Source organism: Moschus berezovskii, chromosome 1 (assembly GCF_049115385.1).
Source record: "Moschus berezovskii isolate FMDL1 chromosome 1, NW_MosBer_1.0, whole genome shotgun sequence".
Lineage (NCBI taxonomy): Eukaryota > Metazoa > Chordata > Mammalia > Artiodactyla > Moschidae > Moschus > Moschus berezovskii.
This window is the reverse complement of record NC_142460.1, coordinates 74,394,120-74,419,263: the sequence shown is the minus strand read 5'-3', so window position 1 is coordinate 74,419,263 and position 25,144 is coordinate 74,394,120. Positions and strand designations below refer to the sequence as shown.

Here is a 25,144-nt window from a genome sequence, read left to right as displayed (position 1 = left end):
AAAGAGTCGGGCACAACTTAGCAACTAAACAACAACAGTAAAACCATGTATTAAACCTAACTGTTCATAATCAGACATTCCTCCATTATAATGCCTCTTACCTTTTTATTCTTGGTCTTTTTCTTTTTCTTTGGTTTACTCTTAACCTGATAGGTAAGAAATACATCTATTTAATATGCAATTCAAACTGTACAATGGATTATTTTGCAAAATATATTTCCTCTAACCATTCGGAATTTTATCTTCTAAAATAGATCATAGTTTCCTCTAGATTATATGGAACATTAGTTTCATTTTAATTTCAGTCTCAGTTTTCTGCTCAAGAAATCACTCATGTATAAAGGAACAATATATAACATCAATGACTAGGCTACTCAACTCAGAGGTCTTCACTTGCACATGTGCATGTATGACTAACAAAGGTGTGTGTGTGTGTGTGCATGTATGACTAACAAAGAAAGAAGGCACCTTAAAAAAATCAACATACTCAGGTCCATAAGATGAAAAACTAAGCTTAAAAAGAATTTAGTGACCACATATTAACTGCTACCACTTATCTGTAAAGAAATACATCCTGGATGATTTTAATTCTACCTCTGTGTAAATAGTGTTGAAAATCCCTGTTTTCTCTTCCTTTCTCTCTCCTTCTATTCCCTAGTATGCTTTCTTCTACATTCTGCTAACCTTCCACATTCACTCCACCACTGAGGATGAAGAAACATGTTCAGAAATCTAGCACAGTGCCTGGCACATAATAAGTGTTCAATAAATGCTGTCAAAAATACATGATTAAGGCAGGGAAGATTGTAGAAGAAAGTACTGGGAAAAGAACCATTCCAATTCAAGTTCTGTATAAACAGTATGATAATATAAAGTAAGACTATCTGGGATGCTTTAAGAACAGCACATGTAACAAACTAAAAGCTTTGATTAAGTTCTTCTAATTCAAATATTAATGAGAGCTTATACTTCCTGGAGATCTTTAATAGATTCTGTTGAAGATTCACCGAGTATCGACGCCCCATCTTTATTCATTTCTGCTAAATGTATTTCAGCGATTGATTTCACATTTATATTGTACTCCATAAGAGGTGGACTTAGTTCTTCTTCATTTTGTAACTCTTCTACTTCAATACCTAAATATTAAAACCAGAACACTCAAAATCTGGATGCACATAATTTTAGCTTTATCACTATTTTAAATATATTTACTCCCCCCATAACACCATCCCAGAAATAAAAATAGAAGACACCTTACTCTGTTCAAGTACTAAATGAAAATAAAATGTCCATTTATCAGTGACCAAATAATAATAGGTACATATACTAGCATGAAACCAATCAGTATGAACACAATGATAAGATATTTTACTTTTATCTTAAGCAGACTAGAGATATTAGATAATCTAGAACTTGAGTCAACCCTAAATATAAGCTTATGAGTATCCTGACACTGACCCTGTTAACACTGCAACTAGTATTATTGTAGGGCATAAATCTGAAACATAAAGAAAAGAAGGAAAAGTTCAACTTATTTTTTTCCCTTTATTCCTTCTTTTTCATAACCAAAGGTTTTTAAAGGGCTGCTGCTGCTGCGTCACTTCAGTCGTGTCCGACTCTGTGTGACCCCATAGACAGAAGCCCACCAGGGTCCCCCGTCCCTGGGATTCTCCAGGCAAGAACACTGGAGTGGGTTGCCATTTCTTTCTCCAATGTGTGAAAGTGAAAAGTGAAAGTGAAGTCGCTCAGTCGTGTCCGACCCTTAGCGACCCCACGGACTGCAGCCTACATCAACCCCCTATTATGTAACTTCTTCTTTGACACCATGCTCCTTGATTGTGCTCCAGAGATTCAATCTCTAAACCTGCAGACTTCGTTTGACTGGTCACAATTGGTTCAAACAAAAGCCATGGTGTTCCTTTCTTAAGAATAATTCTGTTGCAGAATTTGAATTACATTTTAAAAAACCAACAGCACAGAAATGAAAATCAAATAATTAGCAACTCATTACTTGGCAAAAAGTATATAGCTTAACAATGGGTAGTTAACCAAATAAAAGCTACATAAGCTAACGAGTAGCATATGTGATCAGGTAGAGAAAGCAAGTAGGCATTTTTGCCTGTTGAAGTGTCCTTTGTGTCAAAAGTTAAAATATTAAAATACTCTGTTACGGTAAACCCCAGGGCACATGTACTAAGATGAAGGCAGAGTAAAAAGGCTCATACTAGATTCAGCTGATCAGTAGTGATTTGATCATATAATTTTCCAAGCTTATAGTAAACACAGTTTATCATACAGTTTATTTGATCAAGTAAAAATCTACAGGTGCCCCTTAGATACACAGGGTTGAAAGGTCACTTAGGCATTTGGTTTTTAAACATACTTACATTGACTGCCTGTTATTGACTGTAGCGCAATTCCTATGATATATAAAGAAAAATTTTAGATGTATAATTGCAAATGCAACCAACAAATATCAGACTGAGAATAAGAAAAACCAGAAAATAAAGTTTTTTTATATTGCACCAATAAATATTATAACTAAAAATAACCAACTTCACTCATGAATCCAGTTTAAACAAGGTACAATTTTTAGATTAAAACATAAATCTTGTGTTATAACATAAAGCTTATCTAATCCATGATTAGAGAAAGAAAAGTTAAAAAAAAATAGCTCATAATAATGTCTAGAACACCAGTACTTTAAACCAAGAAGCAAATTCTTACAATTGACAGTCTAAGGTCATGAAGCAATAATAGGTAATTATGAAGCAAATCTCCATTGTAAGCTTGAGCCTCTTTTTAAGCAAATTCCTGATAAGCAGTCCCTCTCCTTACCCATTAATATTTATTAAGCACCTATGATATATGAGGCTGTATTAGGTTCTAGAGTTTGAAAGGTGAAGAAAAAAGATAACCTTCATAGAGAGTTAGTGGGGACAATGGATATTAATCAGATACACAAATGAAAACTACAACTGTAGTAACTACTAGGGAAGATTCCAGGAAAGCCTCTATTAAAGAGACTTGACCAGTAAGCTCTTCAGACTTCCAGACTGAGAACTGAAATGCCGTGAATTTATTGCTCAAGGCTCTTTCCCAATATTACCTTTCTTCTCATGAGTTTTTGTTATTTAAAATCTTAACAGAGTAAATGCAAAAAAGAAAACCCTCTAATCTATAAGTTAATTTACAAGTCAAGGGTTCTTGTATCATCAAACTCAGCATTCTCTTCTTTCATGTTCAAGGACAGTTCTTAAAGGTTAAGAAGGAAAACACAATGGTATCCCAGAGCCTTAGCTAAAGGACTGGGATGTGGTCTAGCAATTATCTCTGAAGGAAATCTGGACCAGGTCAACAATTACTAGACTTGGAAAGTTGTATGTTTAAAGAGCATCAGTGTAATCATCAGGTGCTCACCAGGTAGTATGACTAATAACTTGGGACCAGGAAAATTCAGCCAGAATAGCACAGTGAGGGTTTCAGTGATGCTGACATACCTTCACCTTCTGTGACAGCTGAGACGCTATCCTGGAATGTGGAAAGGTGGTCTGAAGTCTTTCCCATAACAGACAATGTCTGAGCATGGCCACTGTTGACTTTAGACACCTTGCATAAATGTTATCTGATTTTTAAAATTACCTATGATCAATGGAAAGCTAAACTTCTAAACTAAAAGTCACAGTTCTGATGGAAAGGTGAAACATGCACTCATGGTATTTAAAAGAGCATTCTTGAAACACGCAGTACCTGTACTTCACAGTTTTAGGCATCCTTAATTTTGTAGAAGTGATAAAACTCCTCTACTTAAAAATCTTCAACAATTCCTTTATGAAAACACAAACTCCTCTGCGTGGCAAGAGAAATCCTCTTGAATTTATTCTATGAACTCTCCCCTACGTTAAACTCAGTATTGCCAAACTTTTTGTTCCTTGAATCATATTTCTATGTTTCTATACCTTTGTCCTTGTTTCCTTCTGAAACATCCTTCTCCATCTTCTTCACTTCGCTAACTTTTACATTTAAGAATTCCTAAGATATTATATTCTCCAGAAAGCCTTTTTGGATTCTTTTAGACTATAATTTCCCATGGTATTTTGAAAACATCTCTAGCACTGTAATTACTATTAATGTCTTGATGAGTCTATTCTCTCAAGAATGTGAGCTCACTGAATCTCCTGGCCTTAGCAGTGTGTCTGACACATAGCAGACACTCAGTGAAGGTTTACTAGCTTAGGTAAATAACTCTTTTGTACCTTGTTGATAGCAGGATAACATCCTCTGGATGATTTCTGGTACTGGTATGCCTAGGTAGATAGACAGTTGATGGTAATCAAGGGAGATATTCTCAATGGGGTTCTCCTTCACTTTGTCAATATCTTCTTTCTTCATCCCAAGGCGCAGAAGAATATCTGAAACTTTTTTCCAAATTGAATTGAATTGTGACTCAGTGAGACCATTCATCAAAATCTCACTAAGGAGGATATCCCTGTATTTGCACAGCCTCAAGATGTCTGCAGACTTAGAGAGATCAGAAGGTGGTGGTTCCATATTCCAGCCTTTTTTGGGTGCAGGGAACACATTCAAATGTTTTATGAGAGCTAATAGGAGGTATAAGTCAAACTGTTTGGACTGTGGTAGCTCCTTGTTTGGGGGATAAAGCAGATGCCATGCTCCACCCAAAGGGTGATTGGTCCAAAGATGGTTGTAGTAGGGTTCCAGTACATTCTTGTGTATAAGAAGCTCTTTTCTCAAAAGAGGGGGTGGTAGAGCCTTATCAAATATTTGCCGAACAATGTCAGTACCAGAAACAATAATTATATGAAGCAGATGATAGAAATAATTATAATCAAGTTTGAAGATAGGCATTTCATCTGAAAATGAATTTTGAAAAGTCAAAAGATTCCACATTAATACTCTTTTTCTATGTGGTTTCAGGTATTACATCCTAAGTTCATATAGGACAGGCACTATTCCAAAAGAATAAGTATATAGTACAGAGCTTTGCCACAGCCAGTGCTCAATAAACATGCTGCTATCTGTCTAGCTGTCAAAGTCAAAACAAGAACAGTATGTTCCAAGCAAAAGAAATCACAAAAACTCATCACCATAGAAGCCTTTCAACCATTCAGTGTTTTATTCAAATAAATGATCTGTGGCCACCAAATGGCATAAGTATTAGGCCTTTGAATGTTTTGAAGATTGTCAAGAATGGTAACTGCTAGTGTTTAATTAAACTTTATTTAGGCAATTACGTTTTACCTTAATCAGCATTGTCCAATAAAACTTTCTGTGATGAAAATATTTTAAATTTCTGCTGTCCACTATCCACTGAGAGTGGAAATGCTGCTTGTCTGACACAGGAACTGAATTTGAAACTTTATCTAATTTTAACGAGTTTAAATTTAAATAGCCACATATGGCTAGTGGCTACCTTATTAGAAAATGCGGAACTATATTAAGAAACGTAAAGTGATTTAATGCCTTGCTCCTCAAAGTATAGTCCATTGACCAGCAACAGGAACTTCCACATGGGAGCCAGCTAGAAATATAGAATCTCAGGTCTTACCCCAGAGTTAGTGAATTGGCACCTACAGCACCTATAATTTAACAAAATCACAGATAATTCAAACATATATTAAAGTTTGAGACACACCAATCTAATGAACCTCTTACTCTTATCTTCCCAAAAAATAAACTAATGACTAAGTAGGTGTTTCATCAATGAAATGGAATAAGGCATGAGACTGAACTATTTGGTATTTTTCCTGGTTTAGCAGCACCTCCAAATGATGAAAGCAGACTGAGATGAATTAGAAAGTAATAAGAATTTGGCATATGACAGTATATTTTTAAAATAATAAGTATTTATCATAAAATGAAGTTTTATTGTTTTATCCTTAATGAGTATTGTGTTTCAAAAGATTTTTAAAGTAATATATTCTTGCTTGATATACTTGACATAAACTGTGGAGGCAAGCAAAGTTACAAAGCAAATGACTCAAGGAGCTTTCTCTGGGCTGCCAAATAAGCAGCTGTCTAGAATCAGGGACATCCCCAAATAAGAAGGAACGCTACCAGACTATACTTCTCTGGGGCCAGGAGACCTTAAGGTCTCCAAATGCTGAGTGGCTGGCATTTGCTAGCACATTCCTGAAGAGGTGGCACCATTTGGACTTTGAGCCCAAAATGTTCATTCTTTCCATTTCACCCTTTTAACAGGGAACGCAGCAAAGGAGGAGAGGTTGGTAAGGAAGATCTGATGAAGCTCAATCTGTATAGCCACAGTTATGCATTACCTCTCTGTAGAGGCAAGGTAATGTGATACTCATACACCTGATATTTCTGTCAGTGAATTCCAGCCCAGACCAAGTGATGCATGTTAGTATAAACCCAAGCCCATGAATGACAAACACAAATAAACATATGGTTGTTAATAGCATGATACTTTACACAGAAAGTCAAAATTTTAACACAGTTTTTAATAGCAGACATATGAAAGTAAAATATACCTTTTGTACCAAATTTTAAACTGATCTTCGGTCTTATATCAGTGTCAGTTATTTTCAGAGACATTAAATTTTTATAGCTGCAATTCGAAAAAAAGTTTAAAAAGTCAGTGAACATTTTTTATATCAGCATGGCTAAGTCAGTGAGCACTTTCTTCTTCTACTCCTGGAAATAATTTAAAAACAAAGGAGAAAATTGAATGAACAAATAAAAACACCAACAATAACAACCCTACAAGGCCATTTTCATTGGAATTCAGAGGCAAGTAGAATTTTTAGATTTCATACAAAAAGAATCACATGACTAGCTTGTTTGCAAGAAGACTGTATGGTAGCAAAATAATGGAAGTCTTTGCATTGTAAAAAGTCAGCAAACCTGGAACTCCTCCCACATCCTCTTCAACCACAGAATCTTCTTACCAATAACTATTCTAAAACAACTCATTTAATTACTGCATGCATGCTCAGTCGCTCAGTCGTGTCTGACCCTTTGGACTGTAGCCCACCAGGCTGCTCTGTCCATGAGATTTTTCAGGCAGGAATATTGGAATGGGTTGCCATTTCCTCCTTGATGGGATCTTCCCCAACTAGGGATCGAACTTGTGTCTCCTGTATCTCATGCATCACTGGCAGATTCTCTACCATTAAGCCATTGGGGAAGTCCCCCTTTTAATAACTAGTGATTAAAAGAGACACAAAGAAAGAAACTGGCATAGTGTCAATACAAATAACTAGGAAAAAATGAGAGAAAAGTAGCAAGATTTATTAAATAGACTAGGTAAATGCTGCCATGAAACAGATGAAAAAACTTGGCACTTGACTTCGAAAAGAACTCTCCCACAGAAAACAATACCAAAAAAAAGAAAAAAAGCAACACTAGAACGCACACTTAGCTTAAAGGACAGAGATGTTGGTGGTGGTTGTTACTGATTTTACCTCCAGCACCAGCATAACACTGCCAATCATCTGCTACACCGAAAACATTTTAAACTCTAACAATGTATAGTAACAGCAAAGACACTGAGTAAAAGGAATTCTACATTGCCAGCAAGAGTGTAAATTGATAACACCACTATGGGAAAGAGTTCAGCAAAATCCAGTAAAGTTGAAGATATGAATAGATGGCCGAGCAATTATACTCCTAGAAATACACTCTGGAGAATTTTTTGCACACATACACCTGGAGACATATATAAGAATGTTCATCATAGAACTGTTGTTATAGTCTAAAACTGGAAATAACCCATTTATCTATCAATGATAGAACAACTAAAGTAGTATAGCTATAAATGTGTCCACAGGAATCTCCAGGCAAGAATACTGGAACGGCTTGCCATTTCCCTCTCCACGGGATCTTCCCAACCCAGGAACTAAACCCAGGTCTCCAGCACTGCAGGCAGACTCTTTACTGACTGAGCTATGAGGGAAGCCCCATAGCTATAAATGAAATAGACCAATGAAATGAAAAACCATAATAGGAAAAAATTTCAATGTCTATTTAAAAGCATAAAAATGAGTGTTTAAATGTATATAAAGTTCAAAACAGAAAAAAATAAACTATACTTATAAGCAAAAGTATATTATGGAATTCAGGATATATGTAGAAGTAAAATATATGATGCACAAAAATGGGAAGATATCAGACTATATTACTGTAATGCTCATACACTATATATAATGCATTATTTTAAAATAGATTTTTATAGGTTAAAAATGTGTATCATCACAACATTGTATATCAACTATACTGCAATAAAATAATTTAAAAATGTGTATCATAGGTTTCAGAGCAGTCACTTAATATAACAAAAATAAATATAATAAATATAACAAGAAAACTTGTATCAGGAAACAAAAAACAAGGGCAGATGGGAAAAATTGAAAACAACCAAGAATATGGTAGATTTAAATCCAATGCAATCAAGAATCACAGCAAATGTATGTGGAAATGACCATCTAATTTAAAGACAGACATTGGCAAGCTGGATATAAAACAAAACAAAACAATCAAGACCTATGTTATCTGTAAGAAACCCTCTTTAAAGATAAAAATATATATGTGCTGTGTGCTAAGTCACTTCAGTTGTGTTCGAATTTTTGCTACCCTATGGACTGTAGCCTGCCAGGCTCCTCTATCCATGGGATTATATAAATTGAAGTAAATGGTTGCAAAAAGCTATGCCACATAAACACTAACTAAAAGCTGGAATAGTTATGGAAATATCAGATAATAAACTTAAGAAAAAATATTATCAGGGATAATCAGGAATATCCTTTTACATAAGGATAAAGGACTCAAATCATCAAGAAAAAAAGAAAGTAACCCTATATATGTGTGTAGTATCTAATGAAAAGAGTTTAAAAATACACAAATAGGCAATAGAAAAAGACAATATATAGACATCAAACTTCAACATTTCCCTCTTAGTAATTGATAGAAAAAGTAAATGGATAAGCAGTAGTGATACAGAAACACTGAAACAAAACTAATAAATCAACTTGGCATATTAACAGAACATGGTACTAAACAAAGGCAGATATGGTTCAAATGCACATGAGACACTTATCAAAATACACAATATTTAAGTGTCATAAAAGGAATCTCCACAATTTTTAAGGCTATCATGCTTGAAAATACATTCTGTGACCACAGGGAATGAGATTGGGATTCATATCTAGAAACATAGCTGAAATATACCCAAATATTTGGCAAGTACATAACACACTTCCATAGTTATACACACACACAATTAGAAGATAATCTAAGTTGAAAAACCTAAAAACAATTTACATATTAAAATGGATGGGACACAACAAAAGCAGTGATCAAGCAAAAAAGATACAAATTTCCAACATAAAAAATGAAAAGGGTGACATCACTGTATCTACAGACATTAAAAAGGGATCATACGGTAATATTAAAAATAACTTTATGCAAAGATACATAACTTGAATGAAAGTGACAAATTCCTTGAAAAAGACAAACTATCAAAGCTCATTCAAGAAAAAATAATCTTGATAGCTATGTATCTCTTACACAGAAGAACTATAGAATAAAGATTTTCATGACCCAGATAACCACAATGGTGTGATCACTCACCTAGAGCCAGACATCCTGGAATGCAAAGTCAAGTGGGACTTAGGAAGCATCACTACTAACAAAGCTAGATAGAGGAGGTGATGGAATTCCAGTTGAGCTATTTCAAATCCTAAAAGATGATGCTGTGAAAGTGTTGCATGCAATACACCAGCAGATTTGGAAAACTCAGCAGTAGACACAGGACTGGAAAAGGTCAGTTTTCATTCCAATCCCAAAGAAAGGCAATGACAAAGAATGCTCAAACTACCACACAATTGTACTCATCTCACACGCTAGTAAAGTAATGCTCAAAATTCTCCAAGCCAGGCTTCAACAGTACATGAACCATGAACTTCCAGATGTTCCAACTGGATTTAGAAAAGGCAGAGGAACCAGAGATCAAATTACCAACATCACTGGATCACTGAAAAAGCAAGAGAGTTCCAGAAAAACATCTACTTCTGCTTCATTGACTATGCCAAAGCCTTTGACTGTGTGGATCACAATAAACTGTAGAAAATTCTAAAACAGATGGGAATACCAGACCACCTGACCTGCCTCCTGAGAAATCTGTATGCAGGTTAGGAAGCCAGTTAGAACTGGACATGGAACAACAGACTGGTTCTAAATAGGGAAAGGAGTACATTAAGGTTATATATTGTCCCCTTGCTTATTTAACTTATATGCAGAGTACATCATGAGAAACGCTGGGCTGGATGAAGCACAAGCTGGAATCAAGATTGCTGGGAGAAATATCAATAACCTCAGATATGCAGATGGCACTACCCTTATGGCAGAAAGTGAAGAGGAACTCAAAGGCCTCTTGATGAAAGTGAAAGAGAAGAGTGAAAAGGTTGGCTTGAAGCTCAACATTCAGAAAACAAAGAACATGGCATCTGGTCCCATCATTTCATGGCAAATAGGTGGGGAAACAGTGGAAACAGTGACAGATTTCCTCTTCTTGGGCTCTAAAATCACTGCAGATGGTGACTATAGCCATGAAATTAAAAGACGCTTGCTCCTTGGAAGAAAAGTTATGACCCACCTAGACAGCATACTAAAAAGCAGAGACATTACTTTGCCAACCAAGGTCCATCTAGTCAAAGGTATGGTTTTTCCAGTAGTCATGTCTAGATGTGAGTTGGAGTATAAAGAAAGCTGAGTGCCGAAGAATTGATGCTTTTGAACTGTAGTGTTGGAAAAGACTTTAGAGAGGCCCTTGGACTGCAAGAAGATCCAACCAGTCCATCCTAAGGGAAATTAGTCCTGAATATTCACTGGAAGGACTGATGCTGAAGCTGAAACTCCAATACTTTAGCCACCTGATGCAAAGAATTGACTCATTTGTAAAGACCCTGATGCTAGTAAAGATGGAAGGCAGGAGGAGAAGGAGGATGAGATGGTTGGATGGCATCACTGACTCCATGGACATGAGTTTGAGTAAACTCTGGGAGTTGGTGATGGACAGGGAGGCCTGGCGTGCTGCAGTCCATGGGGTTGCAAAGAGTCGGACATGACTGAGTGACTGAACTGAACTGATCTCTTAAAAAAATTTAATTAATATGTAAAAGAAAATTCCAGTCCAGATGGCTTACACTGATACCAAATCTAGATAAAGACATTACAAAAACAAACAAACAAACTTTGGATCAATTTCCCTTAGTTGCAAAGGGCAGAAATCCTTTAATTATACTAGAAAATTGAATCAAATGACAAAGATTCTCTCCAAGACCTAACTCGAATCAGGTCCTTTTGAACTCTTTTTCAATTAGGCCCTATGCTTGTCCAGGTGCTCAACAGCTCCAAATTAGGAAGAATCCTGCTAAGTCAATTTTAGCCAGAATCCGCTACTGGTTATTTGGTCACTCTTGATATCAGACCAAATTCCTCTCCTCCATATTCCCTCAGGTAATTTTGATTATCCTGGCCTGACTTCAGCAAGAGTCCTATTAGGTAAGTTTAACAAAGAATCACCCTTGATGATTCTTAGTACTTTTTCATCCACTGACTCCCACTCTCCTCCCTGACTATAAATTCCTATTTGCTCAGTCTCACTCCCTACTACAAAATCCTTAGCAGTAGTCTCTACGCTTCTCATGAAAGTTCTGAATAAAGCCTGCCTTCTCATATTAAAAATCATCATGAATAATATTTTTAACACCACCAATGAAATGACATCATCAAGACAACAACGTGAACATTTCAGACTTCAGTCTCCCTCACAAAAAGACTAACGAGTAACTCTCCAGAGACAAGACACCTTAATGAAAATCCAAGAACCCAACTGTGAGGCTGATGCATCTCCCTGGACAACAGAGACAAAGCAGAGCACTCTTAAAAGGATTAGAAAAGCAGTCCTTTTTTGACCACATACCCGTCTCCCAAGCTGGCACAGCACTGAATCAAGAGGGTCCCTCTGGGCCTACAGTTTCTCCAGTGAGAAAAGGAAAACTCAAGATAGGCATCTGGCAACCTAGCACTGTAGAAAGCTTACTAGGAGGCTTACATTTGGGTCTTGCCTCATAGGGATCACTGAGGCAAATCTATTGAGCTCAACCATTGGGTATCAGATAAACTGAGAAAAGGGGTAGAAATTACAACAAGCAGTGTTTGTATCTTGGCAGACTACATTCCTTCTTGCAGTGGCTCCTGAAAAAGGCAAAGACAAGGAATATAAAGAATAAATAAAGCTTAAGGGATTTATAGGACAATGATAAGAGAAACAATATACTCATATAGTAATCCCAGAAGGAGATGGGAAAGAAAAAGGGACAGAAGAGTGTTTAAAAAAAATAATGTCCCTTTCCTAAACTTGTGCAAAATGGACATCCAGATACACAAGGCTCAAAGAACCACAAATGGGTTGAACCTTAAAAAGACTGCACTGAGATGCATTATAACTTATTTAACAAAAGTAAAAGTAGAGAGGAAAGCAACACTGCCTTGACATTAGTCTTGGCAATGATTTTTTAATATGACATCAAAAGCACATACAAAAAAGCAAAAATAACTAAGTGTGACTACATCACACTAAAAAGCTTCTGCACACTGAATGAAATAGTCAACAAAATGAAAAGCCAACCTACAGATTATAAAGAGTCTGCCTGCAATGCAGAAGACCAAAGTTCAAGGGGTTGCAAAGAGTCAAGACATGACTGAATGACTAACACTTCTTCACTTTATGCGTCCAAAGGAAATACAACTTCTGTCTCAGAGAAATCTACATCCCCATGTTCACTGAAGCATTATGTACAGCAGCAAAAACATGGAAAACAAGTGTCTGTTAATGGATGAATGGATAAAGAAAACTTGGCATATATATATATATATATATACACTATGGAATACTACTCAGTCATAAAAAGAAGGGAATACTGCCATTTGTGATAAATGGGTAAAATTGCAGGGCATTATGCTAAGTGAAATAAGTCCAACAGTGAAAGACAAATACTGTATAATCTCACTTATATGTGGGAACTAAAAAATCCTGAACTCAAAAACCGCCCCTGGTGATTGCCAGGGGTGAAAGTGAAGAGGAAAAGTTAAAATTTTACATAACCTCCTGCTCCTTCTGCCTCTGTAACCCAGCTTGCTCCTTGCAAAGTCTAGATCACGTACATCTCAGAAAGTAGGGACTCACAATACTAGGAACTGGAGCTTATCTGACTCACCTTTGTCCTGCTCTTTGCAATCGCCCTAGCCCCTGCAAACCCGCAAACCCACTTAATCATGCCTGTCTGTGTATAAAAAACTCTGTAACCTCTTTGTTCACGGCTCAAGGCTTGGAGTGTTAACTACTCTGGGCCCCCCAGTATAATAAACTTGAGTCCTCCAACTCTCCAAGTGTGGTGCTTGGTTTCTCGAGTACTTGTTACTGCAACATTTCTGGAGGCCCCAGTCAGATTCCATCCACACTGGCCCCTTGAGCCACTGGACTGGTGGCTCGGCCAGGCTGGAGCTAAGGAATCAGGAGATGAATGAGGAGGTATGCTACCTGACGGTATTCCACCTGACAGTATTCCAGGTTCTCTTTCAGACCAGTGTTCTGAATCTCCGGATGGCCGAGCCCCGACTGGACTCATTGAAGGGCAGCACCAACTCACTAGGAATGGCCACAGGATAAGGTGAGGCTCTGGGGTCGGTCCCCAGGCAGGAACCTACCCCAGCGGGTAGAAGAGAATAATTATCTCCTTGGGCTCCCAGGAAGGGAGCACTAGATAGGGAGAATGGGGGACTTGGGAGGAAGGGAGGCATTGTAACTGATAACCTCCTTGGGGCTCCCAGGAAGGGAGCAAAAGTTAAGGAAACCAGGGGACTCAGGAGAAGGGAGGCATTGTGATAGCCTCTGAATAATTGTGAGTGCGTGATTGCTGACTGAACGGAGTGAGAGAAACTTTTTTTGGAAACTGCAAAAGCCAATTCTTTTTGCATATACAGTTAAAAATAGCTAGCTTGTTAAAAGGCCTGCCAAGGACAAAGCTTGAAGTTAACCCTTTCCATGTACTTGAAATACACAGCCCACTTTGCCTCAGACCTCAGTCTTGGGCAAATTAGAACTTCACGCAAAGAAAAAAAAGGGGTCAAAGAGATATTTCAAAATGTCAAACAGAAAACTATAAGATCTCTGTCTGTCTGTCTGGATTTATATATGACTCAGTGTATGTCTTTTTTTTTTTCTGATAATATTGTTGAAGTTGTAAATGCGTTCTAATTTCATTGACCTAAAGTAAGTGTTTATAAATCAAACAATTCTAAGTACAAGAAAAATTAATCTAAATATATTTCAGATTCACGTAAACCAGGAAATATTCCCGGTTTATTAAATATCTAGCATTAATGTATTAATGTTTGTTTGCTAATCTAATAAGGATGTAAGATGTATATTTTTAATAAAGAAGATATAAAAAATAAAATTTTATTTTATAAAGGGAAAACAAAGTAGGTCTGACTTACAGGTGGCTGTTACAGAAAATGATTAAAAGGTTTGTGGAAAATGGACCCTAAAAAGTTTTGTGCACCTAAATGAGTTTAAAGTAAGCTGATGCAAAACTTGAATTTGGCCTTTCTCTCTGTTAAGAGGAAATACTTTCTTCAGATGTTGAACTACTTTCAATAATAGATTTAAGTTTCTTTACCTCTTAATTGATCTGTTCTAAATTTACCTTTAAAATCTTTTGTTAACTTTGGCTAAGTGAATAACTATTATTTCACAGTGACTTTTATGATCCTGCTGCTGCTGCTGCTAAGTCACTTCAGTTGTGTCTGACTCTGTGCAACCCTGACTGTTACAAACCCTTTTGATATTTATTGATAAAACTTCCTAAATAACTTGACTTCTAGCTAACTTTGGGATGCTTCAGAGGGCCCCTGAGATATCCCAAAGAGCTATTAAGCTACCTGGGTTCACTGGACCTGTTAAATTACATGGGAAGTACTGGTGAAGTGAATGAAAGTTGCTCAGTTGTGTCTGATTCTTTGCTATCCCATGGACTACATAGTCCATGGAATTCTCCAGGCCAGAATACTGGAGTGGGTAGCCTCTCCCTTCTCCAGGGATCAAACCCAGGTCTCCTTCATTGCAGCCAGATTCTTTACCAGCTGAGCCACAAGGGAAGTACTGTTGAAGGGGTGATAAATCTTTTCAGATTATACTGTATGGTTGATGTTACCAATATAGGTATCCTAAAATTGTGTAAATTTATATAGATCTGATATGTCCTGATAAAATATGGTCAATTATAATTCTGGTTGTCATATTAAAATGTTATGACCAGGTTTCTTTGTCAATTACTACAGAATCAGATTTTAAACATGCTTTCTATGGTTTTATTCTCATGCCTTTAAAAAAATACTGCTAGTTCTTCAAAATTTATAGAAAAGAGTTTCTAAGATCAAGCAAATAAACAAATTTGTTTATTAACAAATTAACAGTAAGCTGGTACCAGACTGGAATTTGGTCTTCTCTCTATTTAGAGAACAAAGTTCTTAAAATTTAGCTTTCAATAACAGATTATGAATTTCTTTGCCTAAAAATTTAAGTGAGTTATATTTGTTTTTTAAACTCTTTTTGTTACTTTGATAAAGTAAATAAACATCATTTAAGATTATGGTTCAGTTCAGTTCAGTCGCTCAGTCGTGTCCGACTCTCTGTGACCCCATGAATCACAGCACACCAGGCCTCCCTGTCCATCACCAACTCCCGGAGTCTCAAACTCATGTCCATCGAGTCGGTGATGCCATCCAGCCATCTCATTCTCTGTCGTCCCTTTCTCCTCCTGCCCTCAATCCCTCCCAGCATCAGAGTCTTTTCCAGTGAGTCAACTCGTCGCATGAGGTGGCCAAAGTATTGGAGTTTCAGCTTTAGCATCAGTCCTTCCAATGAAGATTATGGTATATGTAGACAAAGTTCATTCTGCTTCAACAACAAAAAACCCCTTAGTTAGACTTTTGCTATCCTGACGTCCTTAAAACATGGCAATTGTCTGCTCCTAAATCGGGAAATTGAAAATAGATAAACAACAAACAGATGAAAATCAAAGAGCCAGGGCTAGGGGAAATCCAAGACAGTCTCTTGGCTTTTTCCAGTTCCCTGACAGACTTAACTTTTATTTGATGGGTTAAAGCCTTACTTGGCTACAGTGTTAATGCCCTCACAGTGAGTTCTCCAAAAAAAAAGAAAAATGTTTCACTGAATATTAAGTTCTAGTTTTGTTAATTAAGGTCTGTGCTTTTAAGACTCACTTTTGAGATAGTTCCTTGTTATATTGCCAAAAGTTTTAATTAAGTTATTATAAAGGACACTCTTAAGATTGTTTCTAAAGCTTATCTCAGTAACCAGTCTTTGCATAAAGGTCAGATGCTCCATGATATACAACCAGGAGATGAAAACTTGGCTATAATCATTTAACTGAGTCAAATGACCTGGGGTACACCAGGCTATACCCAATGAAAGTTCTTAACTTAAATTCTTGCTTTTGACCTTACTAATAACTGCTAGCTATATTATTTTCTATGTAGCTTGCTTCAGAAGATTATCTCTTATGTTACCAAAAGTGTGACTAAGCCTGTGATAAAATGCTGATATGCAGTTCCATATGAAATCAATAATTGTAATAATGTAAGTCTAAATATGGGAAGAAACAACAAGAGGAAATATTTTCCTGGACCAAGAGGCTAGTAAGACAGGTATGGTCCAGAGACTTTTGCTACTTACAAGGCCTGATCTAGTGACAACACATTGAGTGGCCTGTCAATGGAATCTTTGGTAGATCTGGGAATGAGCCTTCCCAGCACAGCGGGACAAAATGACCATGAAATGCCCCCAAAACATGGCCAAATATGTGGCTATGAAGGGGCCCTGCTGACTGGAAGGTGGCCCTTGCCAGCTGCCTCTACAAATATTAAATCATTACCACTACAAAATGCCGACCCTTGAAAGGAGTTCAGGATAGAGACAAAAAATAAGGCACTCTATGCTCTGGGAAAAACCCAGAAAAAGGCCCTCAGATAAGTCAGATGTTTTTAGGTAAAGATTTTTATGAGTCCAAATTCTTGCATCTTCTCATGTCTGCTGCTGCTAAGTCACTTCAGTCGTGTCCAATTCTGTGTGACCCCACAGACGGCAGTCCACCAGGCTCCCCAGTCCCTGGGATTCTCCAGGCAAGAATACTGGAGTGGGTTGCCATTTCCTTCTCCAATGCATGAAAGTGAAAAGTGAAAGTGAAGTCACTCAGTCGCGTCTGACTCTTAGCAACCCCATGGACTGAAGCCTATCAGGCTCCTCCATCCATGGGATTTTTCTCATGTCTAGAGAAGCACTAATGTCACAAACCAATGTCTGGACCTGGTTCTCCTGGCTAGCCCCACAACAGCTTTCCAACTTCTATTAATCTTTGGGCTATGTATCTTTAACTTTCTTGTTAAGTTTGTTTCTCCAAGTAGTAATACAACAAGAATATCCGCCCAGCCAACACCCAGACAATGCTAGAACAAGCTGCCTTATCATTCTGTGGGCTCTCCTCTCCCTCCATAAATGCACCCTGAGGTCCTCAGGCTATTCTCCCTTCGAGATCTTATACAGGAGACCACCCCTAGTAATAGAAAAGCTCAAGGAAGACCATCCACAACTAGCTGACCTGGGGATGTCCTGACACCTCCAGGCCCTGGAAAAGTCTTCAGCCATCAGTTCAGTTCAGTTCAGTTCACTCCAGTCGCTCAGTCGTGTCTGACTCTTTGTGACCCCACGAATCACAGCACACCAGGCCTCTCTGTCCATCACCAACTCCCGGGGTTCACTCAAACTCATGTCCATCGAGTCGGTGATGCCATCCAGCCATCTCATCCTCTGTCGTTCCCTTCTCCTCCCGCCCCCAATCCCTCCCAGCATCAGAGTCTTTTCTAATGAGTCAACTCGTCGCATGAGGTGGCCAAAGTATTGGAGTTTCAGCTTTAGCATCAGTCCTGCCAATGAACACCCAGGACTGATCTCCTTTAGGATGGACTGGTTGGATCTCCTTGCAGTCCAAGGGACTCTCAAGAGTTTTCTCCAACAGTTCAAAAGCATGAATTCTTCGGCAATCAGCTTTCTTCACAGTCCAACTCTCATATCCATACATGACCACTGGAAAAACCATAGCCTTGACTAGACAGACCTTTGTTGGCAAAGTAATGTCTCTGCTTTTTAATATGCTATATAGGTTGGTCATAACTTTCCTTCCAAGGAGTAACAACCATTTTTTAATATCATGGCTGCAGTCACCATCTTCAGTGATTTTGGAGCTGGACACTCATTCCTTTGAGCAACTGGGTTTATCCCTATCAGTCAGTAGATAAGATATGGGTTAAAGATTAAAAGAAGGAACCACTTCAGCCAGTTTGAACAGGCCCTCACATGGTCCTCCTGGCAACCCTTACTACTGTTAAAGTTACAGATGTCATCCCTTAGAGTCGCCACACTGGAATCAAGAAATCTGCAGCTTCCTTGATGAGGACACCTGGAAAGTAGTTCAGTTCAGTTCAGTTCAGTTCAGTCGCTCAGTCGTGTCCGACTCTCCGCGACCCCATGAAACACAGCACGCCAGGCCTCCCTGTCCATCACCAACTCCCGGAGTACACTCAAACTCATGTCCACAGAGTCGGTGATGCCATCCAGCCATCTCATTCTCCGTCGTCCCCTTCTCCTCCTGCCCCCAACCTTTCCCAGCATCAAAGTCTTTTCCAGTGAGTCAACTCGTCTCATGAGGTGGCCAAAGTATTGGAGTTTCAGCTTTAGCATCAGTCCCTCCAATGAACATCCAGGATTGATCTCCTTTAGAATGGACTGGTTGGATCTCCTTGCAGTATAAGGGACTCTCAAGAGTCTTCTCCAACACCACAGTTCAAAAGCATCGATTCTTCGGCGATCAGCTTTCTTCACAGTCCAACTCTCACATCCATACATGACCACGGGAAAAACCATTGCCCAAAAAACCTCCTCAAGGTCTGGTTCCAAAGACACCCGCCCTCACCCATGAAGGACGCTGAGCCCTGCTCTAGTCAGTCTGGAAGCTGACTAGTCAATGCACAGCAGAAGCTTGAGGATTCTTCAGCCTTGCTCCAGTCACACTCTGGCAGCTGGCTGGTCAACGCACAGCAGAAGTTTGAGGATCCTGCTATCGAAATATCGATGGATTTTCATTGTCAACCCTGGCCTCTATCCCTAATCGGTATTATTGCTGTGCTTTTCATTATAGGACCAACTAGACTCCCTGGCTGAAGTGGTTTTACAGAATAGAAAAGGGCTAGACCTTCGGAGAAGGCAATGGCAAGCCACTCCAGTACTGTTGCCTAGAAAATCCCATGGATGGAGGAGCCTGGTAGGCTGCAGTCCGTGGGGTCGCTAAGGGTCGGACACGACTGAGCGACTTCACTTTCACTTTTCACTTTCACACATTGGAGAAGGAAATAGCAACCCACTCCAGTGTTCTTGCCTGGAGAATCCCAGGGACGGGGGAGCCTGGTGGGCTTCCGTCTATGGGGTCACACAGAGTCGGACACGACTGAAGTGACTTAGCAGCAGACCTACTGACAGCTGAAAAGAGAGGACTCTGTCTCTTCTTAATTGAAGAATGCTGTAAACCAATCAGAAATAGCCAAGGACAAGGCCTAACCACTAAGGGAATAAATCATAAAAAGGAGAGAGAAACTAGCTAATTTCCGGAGTAATTAGAACAATATCTGGAGCTGGGCATCATGGCTTCTCCCTTTAACAGGTCCTCTCTTCATGTTCTTTGCAGTGCTCTTGTGTGGTCCTTGTATTCTTAATGTAACTGTCAATTCATAACCTCTTGGATTAAATCCATAAAGTTACAAATGGTAATAGCCCAATATAGCCCCCTAAATGATGGGGAGCTCTGAATGTCCTACCAAAACATGAGATGATGCTTTCTACAATGAGTGACAGAAGCATCAAGAGGGGGGAATGAAGAGGAAAAATTAAAATTTAACATAACTTCCTGCTTCTTCTGCATCTGTAACCCAGCTTGCTCCTTGCAAAGTCTAGATCACCTATGTCTCGGAAAGTAGGGACTCACAATATTAGGAACTGCAGCTTATCTCACTCACCCTTGTTCTGCTCTTTGCAATCGCCCTAGCCCCTGCAAACCCACAAACCCATTTAATCATGCCTGTCTGTGTATAAAAAACTCTGTAATCCCTTTGTTTGGGGCTCAGAGTTTGGAGTGTTAACTCTCTGGGCCCTCCGGCATAATAAACCTGAGTTCTCCAACTCTCCAAGTGTGGTGCTTGGTTTCTCGAGTACTGGTTTCTACAACAGGAGGAGAAATGGGTAAAGGGGTCAAAAGGTACAAACCAGCGATCTAAAATACATCACGTGACTATAAATAACAATGTTACAATGTATACTTGAAAGTTAAGACAGTAGATCTTAGGGACTTCCCAGGCAGTCCAGTGATTAAGACTTCATGTTTCCAAAGCAGGAGGTGCAGGTTTGATCCTGAGTTGAGGAACTAATATTCTACATGCTACAAGGTGCAGCCAAGAAAACAAAAGATCTTAAAAATTCCCATCATACAAAAAATCTGTATGAGGTGATGGATATATTAACTAACCTTACAGTGGTAACTGTTTCATATACATATATACGAACATATATATGTGAATATTATACATATATAAAAGCATCACACTGTATACCAGTTATAGCTCAATAAAGCTAGAAATTAAAAGACAAGCAGCAGCATAAAATAAAGATCATGCTGCTGCTATTGCTGCTGCTAAGTCACTTCAGTCGTGTCCAACTCTGTGTGACCCCATAGACGGAAGCCCACCAGGCTCCCCCGTCCCTGGGATTCTCCAGGCAAGAACACTGGAGTGGGTTGCCATTTCCTTCTCCAATGTGTGAAAGTGAAAAGTGAAAGTGACCAATTACTATTTGCTCCTAGAAAGCACATATGATTCAACATTTGAAAATAAACTGATGTAATTTCACATATTAACAATAAAGAAGACGAAAATCATATGATCATCTCAAAAGCATCCAAAAAGCATTAGTTCATTATTCATTCATGATAAAAATTTTCAGAGAAGTAGCACGAGAAATGAATCTATTCAACCTAAACAGGAGCATCTGTAAAAATTCTACAGCTAACGGCACACTAAACGCTGAAACACTGAAGGCTTCTGCCTAAGATCCGGAAAAGACAAAGATGTCTGTCTGCTCTCACAAGTGTATTCCACACTGTATTAGAGAACTTAGCTCATGCAACATGTAAAGAAAAATAAACAAAGAGCAAACAGATTGCAAAAAAGAAATAAAATTGTCATTATGCACAGATGGTATAATCATTTATAGAAAACCTCAAAGAATCTACAAATAATATTAAAATTATTAAGTAGAAAGTCACAGGATATAAGTTCAATAGACACAAATCAATTCTATATAATAGAAATAACTAGAAACTGAAGTTTTATAATTATCATTTACAATAGCATAAAAAGTCAAATATACGTGGATAGTCTAACAAAATAAGACTATACACAGAAGACTACAAAATATTTCTGAGCGACATCAAAGATGACTCAATTAAATGGAATTAATTATACACCATCTTCATGGATGAGCATTCTCAAAACTGCTAAGATATAAATCATCCCCAAATTGACCTACAAATTCAATGCAATCAAAACCTCAGCAAGAAGTCTACAGAAATTTATAAGGTGTTTCTGAGATTTATCACGTAAGAGCAAAGGATCTAAAATAGAAAACTAGTTTTGAAAATTCAGGCAAATGGAAATTAAAACCACAATAAGATACCATTACATATTTTTTAACATGGCTGAAATTTTAAGATTTAATAATACCAAGCGATGAACAGAATACAGAGAAAGTATAAGTCTCTTACAATGCTGGTAAAAATAACAAAATGTATAGCTACTCTGAAAACAGTCTGGATGTTTCTTGTAACATTAAACACATACCATATGACTCAGCAATCCTGCTTCTAGGAATTTACCCAAGAGAAATGAAAGCATCTCTTTCTACAAAGAGTAATACATGAATATTTATAGCAGCCTTATTTATAAAGCCAAAAGCCAGAAACAATTCAAATGTCACCAACTGTTAAATGGATAAATAAGTTATGGTACATCTATACAAAGGAAGACTACTCAGCAACAAAGAAAACAGAACTACTGATACATGCAATAACAAGGAAGAATCTCAAAATCATTACACTAAGTAAAATATATCCAGATGCTACAGGTCTTCCTACTAGAGGATAATCAGAAAAAAGCAGTATTAATCAGAATGGAAATCGTATCAGTGGTTACCAGAATTTGGAGGTTGAAGAGGAAAGACTATGTAAGAGATTTTATAGAGACTGGGGGAGATGAAGAGCTACTGATCACGGTAGTGGGTACCTGGTTGTATATGAAGAAACTCATTTAAACGTATATTTTTTAAAAGTGAATTTGACTGTATATGAACTATAGCTTAAAAAAGCCTAACCTATAAAAAAATTCAGTGTCTAGAAATGTATTTATATTAATAAAGAAAGTGAAGAGATGATTACTGTGAAAGTCAGGTCAACAGTTACCTAGGAAGAGGAGAACTGAGTGCTTCTGGAGTGCTGACAAAACTATTTGGTGCTTTGGGTAAAGCCACAAGACCGTATGCTTCATAACTTTTTTAAAATCTGCATTTATATTTTATGGGCTTTTCTTTAAGCATATTTTAATAACACGCATTTTAAAGTTAAAAAACAACCAAATATTCCTGTCATTCATTAATAAAACCTTATGAGGTAGCTTTTCCACTTTTGATAATAAGGTTCAATTATTCCAGGGTTTTCCCACAGAAAATAACTATAAAACTTACATAAATTACAAAAAGCGACTCCTTAAAGGCACCAAAGAGTGGAAGACAAACCAACCAAACAAACAAAATGTAGACAGTATATATATATATGCTCAGAGAGAAGAGAAGAGAACGACATGAAATTAAGTTTACCACTTTTAGAGCTTTTAGTCTGAGGTTAAGTATAACGTTCAGTTCAGTTTAGTTCAGTTGCTCAGCTGTGTCTGACTCTTTGCGACCCCATGGACTGCAGCACACCAGGCCTCCCTGTCCATCACCAACTCCCGGAGTTCACTCAAACTCATGTCCATTGAGTTGACAATGCCATCCAGCCAACTCATGCTCTGTTGTCCCCTTCTCCTTTCCCCAATCCCTCCCAGCAACAGAGTCTTTTCCAGTGAGTCAACTCTTCCCATGAGGTGGACAAAGTACTGGAGTTTCAGTTTTAGCATCAGTCCTTCCAAGGAACACCCAGGACTGATCTCCTTTAGGATGGACTTGTTGGATCTCCTTGCAGTCCAAGGGACTCTCAAGAGTCTTCTCCAACACCACAGTTCAAAAGCATCAGTTCTTCGGTGCTCAGCTGTCTTCACAGTCCAACTGTCCCATCCATACATGACCACGTGAAAAACCATAGCCTTGACTAGACGGACCTTTGTTGGCAAAGTAATGTCTCTGCTTTTTAATATGCTATCTAGGTTGGTCATAACTTTCCTTCCAAGGAGTAAGCGTCTTTAAATTTCATGGCTGCAATTAACATCTGCAGTGATTTTGGAGCCCAAAAAAATAAAGTCTGAGACTGTTTCCACTATTCCCCCATCTATTTGCCATGAAGTGATGGGACCAGATGCCATGATCTTAGTTTTCGGAATGTTGAGCTTCAAGCCAACTTTTTCACTCTCCTCTTTCACTTTCATCAAGAGGCTTTTGAGTTCCTCTTCACTTTCTGCCATAAGGGTGGTGTCATCTGCATATCTGAGGTTATTGATATTTCTCCCGAAAAATCTTGATTCCAGCTTGTGCTTTTTACAGCCCAGCATTTCTCATGATGTACTCTGCATAGAAGTTAAATAAGCAGGGTGACAATATACAGCCTTGACGTACTCCTTTTCCTATTTGGAACCAGTTACATGTCCAGTTCTAACTGCTGCTTCCTGACCTACATATAGGTTTCTCAAGAGGCAGGTCAGGTAGTCTAGTCTTCCCATCTCTTTCAGAATTTTCCAGTTTATTGTGATCCACACAGTCAAAGGCTTTGGCATAGTCAATAAAGCAGAAATAGATGTTTTTCTGGAATTCTCTTGCTTTTTCCATGATCCAGCGGATGTTGGCAATTTGATCTCTGGTTCCTCTGCCTTTTCTAAAACCTGCTTGAACATCTGGAAGTTCACAGTTCACGTATTGCTGAAACCTGGCTTGGAGAATTTTGAGATTTACTTTACTAGCGTGTTAGATGAGTGCAATTGTGTGGCAGTTTGAGCATTCTTTGGCATTGCGTTTCTTTGGGACTGGAATGAAAAGTGACCTTTTCCAGTCCTGTGGCCACTGCTGAGTTTTCCAAATTTGTTGCCATATTGAGTGCAGCACTTTAACAGAATCATTTTTCAGGATTTGAAGTAGCTCAACTGGAATTCCATCACCTCCACTAGCTTTGTTCGTAGTGATGCTTCCTAAGGCCCACTTGACTTCACATTCCAGGATGTCTGGCTCTAGATGAGTGATCACACCATCGTGATTATCTGGGTCACGTGATCTTTTTTGTACAGTTCTAATGTGTATTCTTGTCACGTTTTCTTAATATCGTCTGCTTCTGTTAGGTCCATACCATTTCTGTCCTTTATTGAGGCCATCTTTGCATGAAATGTTCCCTTGGTATCTCTAATTTTCTTGAAGAGATCTCTAGTCTTTCCCATTCTGTTGTTTTCCTCTCTTTCTTTGCATTGATTGCTGAGGAAGGCTTTCTTATCTCTCCTTCCTATTCTTTGGAACTCCTCATCCAAATGGGTATATCTTTCCTTTTCTCCTTTGCTTTTCACTTCTCTTCTTTTCACAGCTATTTGTAACGACTCCTCAAATAGCCATTTAGCCTTTTTGCATTTCTTTTTTTGGGGATGGTCTTGATCCCTGTCTTCTGTACAATGTCATGAACCTCTGTCCATAGTTCATCAGGCACTCTATCTATCAGATCTAGTCCCTTAAATA

At 38.2% G+C, this 25,144-nt stretch overlaps 1 protein-coding gene across 8 annotated transcripts in view; it reads right to left on the bottom strand.

The window, feature by feature from the left end:
• DZIP3 (DAZ interacting zinc finger protein 3) overlaps window positions 1–25,144 on the bottom strand; it is a 127,194-nt gene that overhangs the window by 48,408 nt on the left and 53,642 nt on the right. For 5 of the 8 annotated variants that reach the window (XM_055420344.2, XM_055420053.2, XM_055420431.2 and 2 more), the window contains 5 exons: window positions 6,513–6,589; window positions 4,257–4,874; window positions 2,388–2,420; window positions 970–1,136; window positions 102–146 (listed from right to left, as the gene is read on the bottom strand). In XM_055420344.2, the coding sequence (XP_055276319.2) occupies window positions 102–146; window positions 970–1,136; window positions 2,388–2,420; window positions 4,257–4,874; window positions 6,513–6,589 (940 nt within the window). The remainder of the gene's footprint in view (window positions 1–101; window positions 147–969; window positions 1,137–2,387; window positions 2,421–4,256; window positions 4,875–6,512; window positions 6,590–25,144) is intronic. The other 3 variants (XM_055420510.2, XM_055420583.2, XM_088836821.1) reach the window with 3 other exon arrangements.